At 64.1% G+C, this 14,071-nt stretch overlaps 2 protein-coding genes across 2 annotated transcripts; both read left to right on the plus strand.

Annotated features, from left to right (window-relative positions):
• The first annotated feature begins 950 nt into the window (after positions 1–950).
• On the plus strand, positions 951–1,430 carry LOC109180095 (rRNA 2'-O-methyltransferase fibrillarin-like). The gene has a single exon (XM_019329599.1). It carries the CDS (start codon positions 951–953, stop codon positions 1,428–1,430), a length of 480 nt encoding a protein of 159 aa, XP_019185144.1.
• A 336-nt stretch (positions 1,431–1,766) lies between these two features.
• Positions 1,767–13,961, plus strand: LOC109180096 (filaggrin-like). The gene is made up of 4 exons (XM_019329600.1): positions 1,767–2,614; positions 3,384–8,142; positions 10,088–12,310; positions 13,281–13,961. The coding sequence occupies exons 1-4, from the start codon at positions 1,767–1,769 to the stop codon at positions 13,959–13,961; spliced, it is 8,511 nt and encodes a 2,836-aa protein (XP_019185145.1).
• The last annotated feature ends 110 nt before the right edge of the window (positions 13,962–14,071 follow it).

Below are 14,071 nucleotides of genomic sequence, written 5' to 3' on the forward strand. Positions count from 1 at the left end.
GGGAGAAGGGGCGAATGAGAAAGAGACAGCACAAAACCAACGGACACAAAGAGGTACCTCAGCGGCGAGACAGGGGGGAGCGACGTCGGCGGGCGGGGACGATAGCACATAATGCGGCCAAGCACGAAAGCAGAAGCCAAGGGACAAAGGGAGAGAGACGAAAGAAGCTGACCAAGGGCCCCACCACAAGTGGTACAGACCCAGGCGAACACAGCGGTTGAGGGGGAGGGGGGCAAGAGGTGAGAAGCCAGGCAGACAGAAGGTCCAAGGGCCTGCACGGGAGCAGCCACGCGGATGCAGGCCAGGCAAGGACGCGCGGGACAGTTGGGCCCACAACAGGGGAGCACAGGGGGCCGGGCAGGGAAGCAGAGAGGCGGCGCGAAGGGCAGGCTCGGAAGCACCTATGAACGAGTGGAGGGAGAAGAGGCAGGACAAGCAATAAGAGCGAGGCGCAGAGAGTAGAGAGGGCAGAGGGGCGGCGGGCGGGCGGCGCGACCGGAGCGGGGTCGGAGGAAAGGCGGACTGAGAGAGGCGGGTAGTGCAAGAAAGGGGAAGGGGGGGCAGAGCCACATAGGTGGAGGGGGAGAGCCCAAGGGGGATGGACGAGGGCGAGGAGAGGCGGAGACCAGGAGCGGGAAAGGAGGGAAGGGAAAAGAGAAAACAGGAGGAAGAGGCAGAAAGGAAGAAGAAGAGAAAGCCGAAAAGCAAATGAGGGCGGTGAGAAAAGGACAAAAGGAAGAAGAAGAGGAAGGAGACAGAAGGCACGGCAAGGCCGACGCAAAGAAGAGAGCCAGAAGAAGGGCGGGAAGAAAAGGAAGAGTGGAAGAAGGCCAGGAAAGGGACGGTGGAGAGCAAGCAGCGAGGGAAAGAAGAAGGAGGACAGCAAATCGGAGGGAAGGGAAGCAAAGGGCGGGAGGGACGATAGCGAGGAGGGGGGAGGGGTAGGGGAAATGGCCGCAATGCGGCGAAACGCGCAGGAGAAGTGGAAAGGGAAAAAGGGGAGAAGCCAAAAGGAAAGGAAGCGGAGGGAGGGGGGCGCGAGGGGAAGCGGGGGGCGCCGAGTACCAATGGGGAAAAGGGGAAAGCAAAGTTCACGGGCAAGGAGAGACCGCACGGGCGCGAAACCAAGGCAAAGGAAGGGAAGCCCCCGAGGTGAAGCAAGGGGAAAGGGGAGCCAGGGCGGAAGCAAGGGAAGGGGAGCAAGGGGCAGAGAAGAGAGAAGGAAAGGGGAGCCAGGGAGCAGAAAGGGCGGAGAAGGGAAAGGCGGACAGCCAAGGGAGGGGGAGCAAGGGAAAAAGGGGGAGCCAGGGGCAAAGAAGGGCGAAAGGGAAAGATGGGAGCAGGGAGGGGGGAGGAGGACCAAGGGAGGGGGAGGAGGAGCCAGGGGCAGAGAAGGGAGAAGGGAAAGGGGGAGCCAGGGGAGGGGGTAGGAGGAGCCAGGGGCAGATGAGGGAGAAGGGAAAGGGGAGCAAGGGAGGGGGAGGAGGGGAGGCTAAGGGCAAAGGGGGGACACGAGGCAAAAAAGACAGGGGAGAGCAAAGGAAGGGAGAGAAAGGCAAAGTACCAGGAGAAGGCGGGAGCCAAGGCGAACGGCAAGAGTAGAAGCAAGCAAGGCAAGTCGAAGGCAAGGGTGGGAAGCTAGGGAAAGCACCAGGGGGAGGGAGCCAAACAGGGCAAGGCGGGGAGCAGGCAAAGAGAGGCAAGGGGCCAGGACAAGGCAAGGCAAGGGAGGGCAAGGACAAGGAAGGAAGTGCAAAGGGGAGGCAATGACAAGCCCAAGGGAAGGGGGGGCAAGGACAAAGGAGAAAGGCAAAGGGGGGGGAAGGGCACAAGCCAGGGGGAAGGCGGAGAACACCCAGACGGGAGAAGGGAAGAAGAGGAAGAGGAACGGACAGGGAAAAGAGGCGCACAAGGAAAAAGACGAGGGGAACGAGGAGGGGAGGAAAGGGAAGGAAGAGGGGGAAAGCCCAAAGAGACAAAGACCACGGCAGAGCGAAGCAGAGAAGCCAGGCGACACCAAACAGAGAGAGGCCACGCAACGGGAAAACCAGAGGAAGAGCAGAGGAAGGGGGGAAGCCAGGGACAGGGAGAGGAAAGCGCCAGCAAACGGCGAGCGGAGCCGGGCGGACAGCGGGGCAGAAGAGAAGAGAAGAGCGCGGACAAAAGAGACAAGAGGGCAAAAAGGAGAGCGGCGCGGGCCAACGGACAGAGGCGCAGGACCAGCGAGAAAAGGAGGAAGAGAGGAAGACGGGAAGAAGAGAGAAAGACAGGAACGCACGAACAAGAGAGCAGAAAAGGCGAAGCAGCAAAGGAGAGCGAAGAGAGCAAGGAAGCGGAAAGAGCAGAGAGCAAAAAGCGCAGGGGGGACAGAGCAGACCAAAAAGCGGCAAGGGAGAAGGGAGAAAAGAAAAAGAACGCAGAGAGCGGCAAAAGAGAAAGAGGCGGAGAGGGCGGAAACAGAGCAAAGCAGAGCAAAAAGAGCAAGGGCGGGACGGGAGAGAGGCAAAGAGAGAAAACACGCAGAGCGAGCAAGAGAAAGCAGGCCAGAGGGGGAGCGGCAGCAAAGAGACCGGCGCAGCAGGGAAGAGCAGCGACAGAGGCGCAGAAGGGGGAAGCAAGACAACACGGGGGGGGAGCAAAACAAGAGAAGGGAGGAAAGGAGCACGGAGCGGGGAAAGCCGGGAGGGGCACACGGAGCGGGAGAGCCGAAGCCAGCAGGGCGGAGGCACGGGGCGGAGGGGGGGGGCGGGGGGAGCAAAGCACCAGAGCACGGGAGACGGGCGACCGGAGGGGGAAGACGGGGGAAAGGAACGCGGAGGCGGGAAAGCCGGGGAGAGGAGCGCGGCGACGGGAAACCCGAAGCAGCAGGGGGGGGCACGGGGCGGGAGGAGGGCGGGCGGGGGGAGCAAAGCACGAGAGCACGGAAAGGCAGGGGAGCGGGGAACCAAGGAAGGGGGAGAGAGAGGGAAGGGCGCGGGGAGAGAAGAGCAAGGGGAGGAGGAGGAGGACACCACCGCGCGAACCACGAGAAGGGGCGGGGGGCGGGACGGCGGGCGGGACGGACGCGCGGGACAGAGGCGCGCGACACGAGAGAGACGGCGCACACAAGCGCACACACACGGGAGGGGAGGGAGGGCCGCGGGGCACCAGACGCGAACAAGCGAGGGAAGAGGGGGGGGGAGCGCGGGCGGAGCAAGGGGGGGGCGGGGCGAAAAAAGGGGGAAAGGCGAGGCACCCCCCCCCCCCCCCCCGCGAGACGGGCACCGGACCGCGGGGGGACCAACAAGGGGAGCAGAAGGGGAGCCAGGCGAGGCGGGGAGGACCAAAGGGGCGAGCGAAGCACAGGGGCCGAACGGGGGGCAACCGGGGGGACGGCGAGACAGAGCCAGGCGACAAAGGGGGGGAAGGGGAGGAAGCGGGCAGAGCGCGCGGGAGGGAGGAGGAAGAAAGAGGGAGCGCAAAAGCGAGGAGGCGCACGGGAGAAAGGGAGGAGGGGAAAAGGGCGGAGGCAGGGACACGGAGCGGCGGGACACGAGGAAAGGGGGGAAGGGAGGGCCACGGGCCGAGAGAAAGAGGAAAAGCAAGACGGCGGGGGGAGAGCCCGGAGGCGCCACAGGACGGACAAAAGCCAAACCGGAAGGGACAGCGGACGAGAGAACGCGGAAGAAGCGGGACAAGAGGGCCAAGGAGAGGCGAGGCAAAGCCGGGGAGGAGACAAGAGGGCCGAAGAGCCGAAAGGGGGCGACGGCCAAAGAAAGAGGGGAAACGCGCAGCAAGAGGGGCGAAGGAGCAGGAACAAGAAAAAGACAAGAAGCGCACAAGCGCCAGGAAGAAGGGGGAAGAGGGCAAAAGGCGCGCAAAGGAAAGGGGGGCAGACAGGGAAGCGCGAAGGAGCAAAGGGCGGGGAGAGAGGAGGGAGCGGGGCAAAAAGAGGAGCCAAAAAGAAAGGAAGCGCAAAAGCCGACGAGGCGGACCAGCGGCAGGGGAGAGGAAGGGGACGGCGAGGCGCGAGCACCGAGAGCGAAGAAGGGGGGCAACAGACAAAGGAGGGAGGGAGCGAAAAGCAGAGGAGGGCGAAAGGAAGGCCAAAGAGGAGGAGGGGCAGGAAGCGCGAAAGGCGGCGCGAAGGGGGCCGAACAACCGGCAACCGCCAGGGCAGGAGAAAAGAAGGGGGAGGGGAGGACGGACGAACAAGGGGCGCGGGGGGCAAAAAGGGAGAAGGGGAGGCGAAAAGGAGACAACAAAAAGGGCGGCGCGGGGAAAAGGCAGCGCGCGCAGAACACAAGAAGAAAAAGGCGAAGAAAAGAAGGAGGGGGGCGACAAGGGCCGCAAACCCGGACAGGGGAAAAGAAAGGGGCCGGAGCGAGCGGGAGCAAGGAGCAAGGCCAAAAAGGGGGAAGCGACGCCGAACAAAGCCGAAAGCAAAAGGGGCAAGCGCGACAAAAGAAAAGCGCGCGGGAGCAACGAACCAAACGAAAAGGAGGAGGCGGAGGAGGCAGCAGCAAGCGAGGAAAGGGCAGGGGCGGAGGAGGAGACGGCGCGAAGAGGCAAGGCAAGGGAGGGGAGGACAAGGGAAGAGGGGCGGAGGGCGCGGGACGCAGAGGAAGAAGAGGGAACAGCGAAGGCGGGCAAGGCGGGGAAGGCGGCGGGGGCGCGGAAGCGAGGGACAAGCGAAGGCGAGAAGGGCAAGAGAGGAGGCGCACGCAGCCGCAACGCAAGGAGCGCAAGAAGAGGCGAAGGCGGGAAAAAGAAGAAAGGAAGAAAAAAGGGCCAAGAGGCGGGACGGGAAGGGAGGAAAGGGAAGAAGGAAAAGAGGCAGCGGCAAGAAGAGGGGAAAGCAAGAGAGGGGAGAGAACAGAAGCGGAGAGCGACGAGGGCGACGGGCACGAAGGCGGCGAAAAGGAGAGAGAAAAGGGGGAGCAGGCAAAAGCCAGCAGGAGAGAGAACCGGAAGGGGGAGGACGCCACAGGGGCGCAAACCCCGCAAAAGCGGACGAAGGCGACGACGACGGGAAAGAAGAAAGGGCAAGGGGGGAAAAGGGGGAAAAGGCAGAAGAGCACAAGGAGACAAGGACGGGGCGAGCAAAGCAAAGGCAAAGGGGAAGGGGAAAGGCCGAAACAAGGCGAGACGACGGCAAAAGCAACAAAAAGCGACAAGCAAAGAGAGGCCAAAGAGGCAAGGGCAAAAAGAGGCAGAGAAAAGAGGGAAGCGGGCGAGAAAGAAAGGGGGGAGAGGGAGCCCACGCAAAAAGAGGGGGGGCAAGAGAGGGAAGGCGGGGAGAGACCAAAGCAACCAGGCGCGGCCCAGGGGCCAAAAGAGAAAAAGAAGGGCAAAACCCGGCGCCAAAAGAGGGGCGAAAGGGAGGGAGGAGGAGCGGGGCGCGAAGGGGGACAAAGCGCCGCAGCGGAAGGCAAGAAGAGCAAGGGGGGGGGGGGACCAAAAAGCACGAACAGGAAAGGACCCAAGCAAGGAGGGGGACCGAAAAGGAAGGAAGCGGGGGGCAGGAGGGGGGGACAGCGAGAGGGGGGGCGCACGCCACAGGACGAGAAAGAAAGCAGAGCGAGGGAAGGGCAAAGAAAGCGAGGGACCAAAAGGAGAGGCGGAGGAAAGCAAAAGGAGGGAAGGACAAAAGGAGGGGGCACGAGCAAGAAAAAGGGGGGAAGAGGGAAGAGGGGGCGGGCGGGGAAGGAGGAAAAGGGAAGGGGGGGAGCACGAGGCAAGGGGGGGAGAAAGGCGAGCGGGGAGAAGGGGCGAAAGAGAAGGGGCCGAAGCAAAAAGGAGCGCACAAAGGAGAGGGGCGGGCGGGAAAAAGGACGAAAGAAGAGGGAGAGGGGGGAGGGGAGCACAAGCAAAGAGGCAGGGGGCGGAAGGGCCAGAAAGGCGAAGGAAGCGAAGGGGGAAGGGCACAGAAAGCGCAACCACGGAAACGGCAAGACGAGCAAGCAGCGGGCAAAGAAGAAGCGAGGAGAAGGCGGGCCAGAGAGGAGCGGCAAGAAGGACCAAGGGGGGAGGCAGGCCAACGCGGAAAGCAAAGCAAAGCAGCAGGCAAAGCAAAGACACACGAGGCAACGGCAAGACCGCGAAGCGGACGACAGAGGGACGGAGGGGACCGGGGGAGCCAAGAAGGGGAAGGGGGAAGAAAGAGACGCGCGGGGGGGGGGAGGAGGGGCAGGGACACGGGGACCGGGGGCGCAAGAAGAAAAAGGAAGGGGAGCAAGGGCGACCGAAGCGGGGGAAGCAACGACAAAAGGAGAAAGAAGGGCAAAGAGCAAAAAGACGAACGGAGCGCGGAACCGAGGGCGGGAAGGGAGGGAGACAAGCGGGGGCAAGGCACAGGGAAGGGCGCAGCAAGGAGCGGCCGCAAGAACACCGCAACAAAACGGGGGGGGGGCCGAAAGAAGAAACCGGAACGCGCAAAGAAGCCGCACGAGGGAGGAGGAGGGCGGCCGGGCGCCCGAAACGGCGAGGGGGCGGAAGCGTAGCAACACGGCGGGGGACACGCCAAAAGCGAAGCAGGAGCCAGAAGCAGGCACAAGAAGACGCCCAGAGGAGCGGAGAAAGGGAGAAAACCAAAGAGGGGGGAGGGGCAGAGGGGGGGGAGGCAAAGGGGGAGGCAGAGGAAGGAGAAAGGGCAGCGAAAAGCGGGGAGGAGCGGGCAGAGGAAGGAAGGGGGCGAGGAGAGGCAGCGACCAGCAAGGCAGGCAGAGGGGGAAGAAAAGAGCAAGGGGGGGGGAAGAAGCCAGACACGGGGGAGGGGAGGAAAAAGCACAGAGCAAGAAGGAGGCACGGGACGAAGAAAGGGCACAAAAGGGGAACAAGGGGCAGAGGGAGGGGGGGAGACGAAGGAGACGGGGGAAGAGGAGGGGGGGCAGGGAAGGGAGGAGGGGGAAAGGAAGGCGCGAGAAAAGCCCAGCCCGCAGCCAGAAGAAGGGGGAAAGGCGGGGAAGAAGAAGGGGGGAGGGAGGCCGCACGGGGAGAAGGAGAGGCAGGACAAGGGGGGGAGCCAAGGAGGGAGCAAGGGAGGGGAAGGGGGGGAAGCAAGGCAAGAAGAGGAAGGGAGGAAAGGCGAACCAACACGGCCAAAGGACACAACAAAGGGAGCCACCCAGGACCAGGCACCCAGGGCAACCAGAGGGAAGAGGGCGCAAAAAGCACCCGCCAGAAGGAAGGAGGGGGAAGAGCAGGAAGGCGGGAAAACAAGAGCAGCGACCAGGGAAGCAGGGGGCACGGGGAGCGAGCGCAGAGGGAACCAAAAGAAGGGACGAAGCGCGCAAGGAGCCGCGAGGGGAGAAAGGCGAGGCAAGAGGAGCGCGAGCAAGGCAAAAGAAAGGAGGGGGGGAACGGGGGCCAAGACCGGCGAACCACAAGGGGGAGGAACCAAAGGGGGCGGCCGGAACAAAGCAAACGAAGAAGGCGGGAGGGGGAGGAAGAAAGCAAGGCGCGGGGCAAAAGGAGACGCGCAAGAAGAAGGAAGAGAGGGGGAGGAAACGGGGCACCGGGGGCCCGACGGGAAGCAAGCAGAAGGGCCGAGCCGACGCCGCACACAAAGAGGGCACCGGGGAGCAAAGGGACGGGGAAAAGCGCAGGCGGGAAGGGGCGACGCGAAGAAGAAGGGGAGGGCCGAACAACCCCCAGGGGGGAGGGAAAAGGCGAAGGGGAGAAAGGCGACAAACGGAAAAAGGCAGGGAGGGGGGGAAACAAGCACCGCGAGCGGGGGAGGAGACGGGGGCAAGGGGCGGGAGAAGCGGGGGAGGCACCAAAGGCCGGGGGGACAAAACGCGAGGGAGAAGGCAAGAGGGGGAGCAGAGGGAGGAGGGCAAAGAGAGGGGGAGGAGAGGAGGGGGGGAAGCACGAACAAGGCGGGGGGGAGAAAGGGGCGAAGCGGAGGCAGAAGAAAGGCGAAAGAGCAGGAGGGGGGGAAGGGAAGGACGGCGGGGGCGGACAAGGCAAACAACGGAAAGAAGGAGGAGGCAGCAAGCAAGCAAAGGACACCCGCGACGGGAGAAAGAAGGGGGGCCGGGAGGGAAAAGCAGCGAGCAAAAGGCCAAGGAGCACAGCAAGAAGGCGAGACAAAGAGGAAGAGGGAAAGGAGGGCGAGCAAACAAAAGAGAGAGGAAGGAGGGGGCACGGCGAGAGCGGACGGCAAGCAGGCCGGACAGGGCGGAGGCGGGGGGGGGGGGCAAGAGGCCAAGCAAAGCCAAAAGAAAGCCACCGCACCGCAACAAAGAAGAGCAGACGAGAGCGGAAAGGCACAAGCAAGGGGGGAGGGGGGAGCCAAAAGGGACAGAGGGGACGCGAACAGGGGGGCAGAGGCGGAGGGGGCAGGGGGCAAAAGAGACAGAAAAAGCACGGCGGGACAGGCCAGGGCGGGGGGGGAAGGCGGGGGGCGGGGGGCAGCAAAAAGCAAAAGGCCAGCGCAACGAGGACCGCCGAGGCCGAAGAGAGGGCGGCAGGAAGGGGGGGGGCGCAAAGGGGGGGAGGAAGCAACAAGGGAAGGAGGACGGAGGAAGGGGGAGGACGGGAGGAGGGAGGGGGAGAAGACGAGGGCAAGCGCGAGCACGCACAAGCCGGGGCGGCACGCAAGAACCAAACAGAGCGACAGGCGACAGCACGGCAGAAGGGAGCACGGGGAAAAGAAAAAGCGGAAGAGCGAAGAGAGCCCGACGGAAAACCAAGGGGCGGAGAGGCGCACGAAGCCGGGAGGCCGAAACGAGAGGGGCGACCGGAAGGCACGAGGGGGAAGGAGCGAAAGGAGCGAAGGAGCACGGGACGGAAGCGCGCAAGGGAAAGGGAGACGGGGGCGCAAAAGAAAGGGGGGACGGGAAGAAGGGGAGGGGGAGGGAGGGGGGAGGCGAAAGGGGAGGGGAGAAAAGGGCAAGAGGGGAGGAAGGGAGGGGGAGGGGCAGGGGGGAGGGAACGGGAGACAGAGGCAGGCAAAGGAAGGGGAGAAAGGGGCAAGGCGGGGGAGGGAGAAGGGGGGAAAAGGCAGGGGAAGGGGGGAGAGGGAGAGGGGGGGCAGGGGGGGAAGGAAGGAAGGGGGGGGCAGGAACAAGGGCGCGAAAAGGAAGGGAGGGGGGGGAGGAGAGGGGGGGGGCAGAGGGAGGGAAGGGAGAAGGGGGGGAGAGGGGAGAAACGGAGCGAAAGAAGGAGAGGGAAGGGGGGGGAGGGGCGAAAAGAGGGGGAAGCGGAGGGGAGGGAAGGGAGAGAAGGGGGGCGAAGAGAAGGGGGAAGAGGGGGGGAAGGGGGGAGGGCCAAAAGGGGGGGGGGGAGGGGAAGGCGGGGGGGGGGAAGGGGGGGGAGGGGGAGGAAGGAGGGGGAGGAAGGGGGCGACGAACGAGAGGGGGGAGGAGGAGAGGGGGGGACACGAGGGGGAGAAGGAAAGCAGGAGAGAAAGGAGGAAAAGCAGAGGGGAAGGGGGCAGCAAACCGCCACCCAGAAACGCCGACCCGGGCGAAACCGCCACCCAACCGAAACCGCCCCCCAGAAGCCGCGCCGAGAGCAAAGCGGCCAAACAGAGGGACCCGCGCGCGCGCAAGCGACACCCACCAGCGCAGCCGGGCAGAAAAAGCACCCGCGGAAGCGAGCCCCAGAAACAAAGCGCAAGGGAGAGCAGAACCCAAAGCCGGCCGAAGGGGCGCGGCAAAGCGCCACCCGCGACACGGACGGGCAGGGGGGAGGGCGAAAGAGGGGGGAGCAGGAAAGGCGCGGGGCGGCGAAGGAGGACAGGGGCGCGGGCCGCGGAACACCCGCGAGCAGAGGACGCAGCGACCCGAAACGCACCCAAGCGACACACCGCAACCAAAGGGGACAAGGGAGAAAGCGCAGCGCGCGCGCGGAAAGGCCGAAAAACCCCGGCGAGGCAGCCGCCGCAGAGAAACCCCGCACGGAGAGCGCAAAAACGCGGGCAAGACCGGCAGAAGAGCAGAAAACGCGCGCGCAAAAAGGAGCGCGCGGCGAGCAAGCGAGCGGAGCAGCAGGGCCGCAAGCGGGAAGAAAGCAAAGCGAGCCGAGGCGGGCCCGCGCGCAACAAGGGACGAAGGGGAGGGGACGCAAGCCGGAGGGGGGCAAACGAGGGGCGACCAACAAGGACACGGCCGAGAAAAGGCGGCAAGCGGGAAAAGACGGCGGGACGGGGGAGGGCGGCACCGACAACGACGGGGGAACCGGGGAAGAAGAGGGAGCCGAAGGCGAGCGACAGGCAGGCGGGGAAAAAGGACGCGAGCAAAGCGAGAGGGGGAGGAGCAGAAGGGGCAAGAACGGAGAGGACAGACACAAGGGCGGCAAGGGGCCGGAAGCGCAGAGAAGGCCAGAAGCGCACAGCGAGGGGGGGCAAAAGGGGGGGAACGAGAGGCGGGGGCCGACGGCGCCAAGGGGCGCGGAGGGAGCCGCGCAGAAGAAGGGAGGGAAGGGGGAAGAGGAGAGGGGGGGGGACAGGAGGGACAAGAGGCGGGAACACAAACGGGGAAGGACGGAAGAGGGGACCGCAGCAACAGGGGGCCGGAGGGACGGAAGGAGGAAAGGAAGAAAAGGCAAAGGGGCAAAAGGGAGCGACAGGAAGAGGGGGAGGGGGGCAGGCGGCCAAACCAAGGAAGAAACCGGGGGGGGGGAGCGGGCGAGCAAAAGGGGGGAGAGGGGCGCAGCAGGGGAGAACGGCGAAGGAAGAAGACAAGGCCAAGGAGAAAACACAAAAAGAGGGGAAGGACAGAGCGACGCGGCAGAAAAGGCAGCCCGAAGGGGGGAAAAAGGGCAAGCCAGAGAAGAGGACAAGAAGGGGGGAGGGCGACAAGGGCAAAAACACCGCAAAGGGCCAGACCAGAGAAACAGCAAAGCAAGCGCAGACCGCAAGGAAGCAAAGGGGAGCAAGCAAGCGAGCAGGAAGAGAGCAAGAAGCCAGCAGGACGGCGAGGGCAGGGGGGCCACGCAAAGAGGCCGAACCGAAACAGGGGGGCCGAAGGAGGGGACGAGACAACAAGAAGGGAAGGGGCAGGAGGGGAGGGGCAAAGGGCGAAGGAGCGACAAAGAAGACGCGCGAGGCAAGCGGCAGCCGAAGGAAGGGCAGGACCGAGAGGGGGGACGCAGCGCGCAGGCAAGAGGAGCCGGAAGCGGGGAAGAAGGAAGAAGGGGGCAAACGGGGAGAGAAGGGAAACGGGAAAGAGAGCAGGCGGGCAGGGCAAAAAGCACCCCAGAGGGGAGACGGAGGGAAGAGGGGCCGGGGAAGGGGGCGGAACGAACGGGAGGCGAGAGGCACGCAACAGGGAGGGAAAGCAAGGGGAGCACAGGAAGCGACACGAAAAGGCAGCCAGACAAAAAGGAAAAGCACCAAGAAAAGGAGGAAGGACGGCGCAAGACCGGGAGCCGAACAAGAAAGACAGAAGGAAAGAGCACGGCAGGGAGCGCGACAAAGGGCAGGCGAGGACACACAGCAGGAGCCAGGGAAGACAGCGCGGGGGAGAAGGAAAGGTGGGAGGAAAGAACGGAAGGGACGGCACGCAGGGAGGGACCAAGCAGGAGCACGGAAAAGCAGAGGGACAGACCGGGGAAAGGCCAGGAGGCGGCGGGAGGAGAGCGGAGGGACCCCCACAACAAGGAAGGGGAAGCGGGAGGGCAAGGAACAACGGGGGGAGCGAAGGAAGCGAAGGGGCAGGACGAGAAGAAGGAAGAGAACAAGGGGCAGAAGAAAGAAGAAGAGAGAGACCAGGGGAAGGGGCCAGGAGAAGGGGCGACGGAGAGGAGACGGACAAAGCACAGAGGAGGGAGCCAGGGGAGGGCCAGGACACCAGACCGAGGCGACCAGGCCGACCAGGGACCCGGGGCGAGAAAAGGAAGAGGGAGGGGCAGACAACGACACAGAGAACAGAAGGCGGAGAAGAAGAAAGGGGGGAGCGCAAGCAAGAAGCCGAAGCACCGGAAGAAGAAGGGAGGCAACGGAGGGAGACAGGGGCGCACAGAGCCGAAGAGAAGGCCAGGCGGAGCCCCGCAAAACGGGGGGCAGAGGAAGGAGCAAGAAGAGGGCAGAGGGGCAGCCGGAGGGGCCAAAGGGCCGAAGCCAGGGAGGGGGGGGGCAAACAAGGGGAGAAAAAGGGGGGGAACAAAAGCCAAAAGAGGAACAACAACACACGGAGACACGAGGCAAGCGGAAGGAAGAAGGGAGCAGCAAAAGAGGGGAAGACCCAGAGGGACAAAGCAGAAAGAAGGCGGGAAAGGAGAAGGGACAAAAGGCGGACGGGAAGGGAGGCAACGCAGGAAGAAGGAACGAGAAGCAGCGGAAAAGAGGCACAACGAACGCCACGGGCGACAAAGGCAAGGCGAGGCAAGAGCAAGAAAGCCGAAGCAACAAACGGGAAGGGGAACGCGCAGGGACAACAAACAAGCGGGACAAGGGACAAAGCGGGGCAGGGAAACACACAAGAGGGGGGAAACGGGGAAGGCAAACCAAGACCGAGAGGGGAAGACCCGGGCAGGGGGGGGAGAACGCCAAAAGGGGGGAAGAAAGGCGCAGGCACGGGGCGGGGCAACAACAAGAAGGGAGGCGGGGAAGCAACAACAGCCAGGAAGAGCGACGCAAGGGAGAGGCCGAAGCCGCGGACAAGCCGCACAAGGACCAGCGCAGAGGGGGGGCGCAGGGCGCGAAGCCGAGGCGGGGGACGAGGACAGCGAAAAGGGGCGGAAACGCGGGGCGGGGGGAAGGCCGCGAAAGGGACCGCCACGCAGACAACAAGAGGGACGAAGGAAAATGCGACCAAGCAGGATCAAGAAATGGGCCGGCCAGCCGAGCAAGCCCAAGGGAGCGCGGACAAGAAGAAAGAAGAAGAAGGCAAAGGAAAAAGAACCGAGATGGGGGGAGGAACGAAGAGAGGGCACGGGAAAGAGGGGCAGGAAGCGGGGAGAAGAAAGAAGCGGCGAAGAAAGGGGCGGAGGGGGGAGAACGGAGGGCGGCCGGGAACAAGAGCAAAGAAGCGGGGGGACGACAGGGCCGGACAGCGGACAAAGAAAGGGCAGAAGGCAAAGGGCAAAGAGGAGGGCGGCAAGCGCAGAGAACAGGGCAAGGAAAGGGGGAAGAAAGAGGGGGGGGAAGAAACCCAGAAGGGAAGCGGAAAAGGCGCGGAAGCGGAGAGGCGCGAGGGGCGAACCGCGGGGCGGGGGCGCGGAAAGGCGAAAGAGAGCAAGAAGAAGGGCCCAGGGGCGAGGGGGGAGGGGAAGGGGGGGGGAGGGAAGGAGACGGGCGGGAAGGAAAAGACAAGAAAGAGGGCAAACGCACGACAAAAGGAAAAAGGGAGGAGGAGCAAAAGAAAAAGAAGGCAAGAGGCGGGGAGGAGCGGGGCGAAAAAGGAAGGCACAAGGGGCGGGGGAGGGGGGCGAGAAAACCAGGGGGAAACGCAGCGGGGCGGGGGCAAAGAAAAGGGAGCAAAAAGAGGAGGGGCAAAGACGGAAAGCCAAGGACGGAGGAGAGGGGGGCAGGAGCAAAAGGGGGAAGGGGGAGGAAGAAAGGGGAAGGGGGGAGAGGGGAGGGGGAGAGCCCCAAGGGGAGGGAGAGGGCGAGGAGAGGCGGAGACCAGGAGCGGGAAAGGAGGGAAGGAGAAAAGAGAAAAACAGAGGAAGAGGCAGGAAAAGGAAAGAAGAGAGAAAGCCGAAAAGCAAGAAGGGCGGGAGAAAAGGACAAAGGAAGAAGAAGAGGAAGGAGAAGAGGCACGGCAAGGCGACGCAAAGAAGAGAGCCAGAAGAAGGGGCGGGAAGAAAAGGAAGAGGGGAAGAAGGCAGGAAAGGGACGGGGAGAGCAAGCAGCGAGGGAAAGAAAGAGGACAGCAAAGGGGAGGGTGAGGGGAGATGGGAAACCAAGAAGCGGAGGCGAAGGGGGAAAAAGGCGGGATGGAGGAGGGCCCGAAAAAGGGCGTCAAGGTGGAAGCGGCAGCAACAAGGGTACTGAGATAACAAGGGCAGGGATGCCAAGGCAAAGAAAGTGAGGAGCGAGGGGCAGAGAAAGGGAAAGAAAGGGGGAAGCGAGGGGCAGAGAAAGGGAAAGGGGGAGCGAAGGTCACAAGGGGGAAGCAGGCAAGAGGGGAGCCAAGAGCGG

Source organism: Ipomoea nil, unplaced genomic scaffold (genome assembly GCF_001879475.1).
Source record: "Ipomoea nil cultivar Tokyo-kokei standard unplaced genomic scaffold, Asagao_1.1 scaffold1007, whole genome shotgun sequence".
Classification (NCBI taxonomy): domain Eukaryota; kingdom Viridiplantae; phylum Streptophyta; class Magnoliopsida; order Solanales; family Convolvulaceae; genus Ipomoea; species Ipomoea nil.

Coding starts and splice junctions, on each gene's coding strand:
- LOC109180096 (XM_019329600.1), top strand. CDS start 1,767: ATGACAAGCCCAAGGGAAGGGGGGGCAAGGACAAAGGAGAAAGGCAAA. Junction 2,615..3,383: donor CAGAGGCGCAGAAGGGGGAA/GCAAGACAACAC, acceptor ACGGCGAGACAG/AGCCAGGCGACAAAGGGGGG. Junction 8,143..10,087: donor GGGCACGGCGAGAGCGGACG/GCAAGCAGGCCG, acceptor GCGACCAACAAG/GACACGGCCGAGAAAAGGCG.
- LOC109180095 (XM_019329599.1), top strand. CDS start 951: ATGGCCGCAATGCGGCGAAACGCGCAGGAGAAGTGGAAAGGGAAAAAG.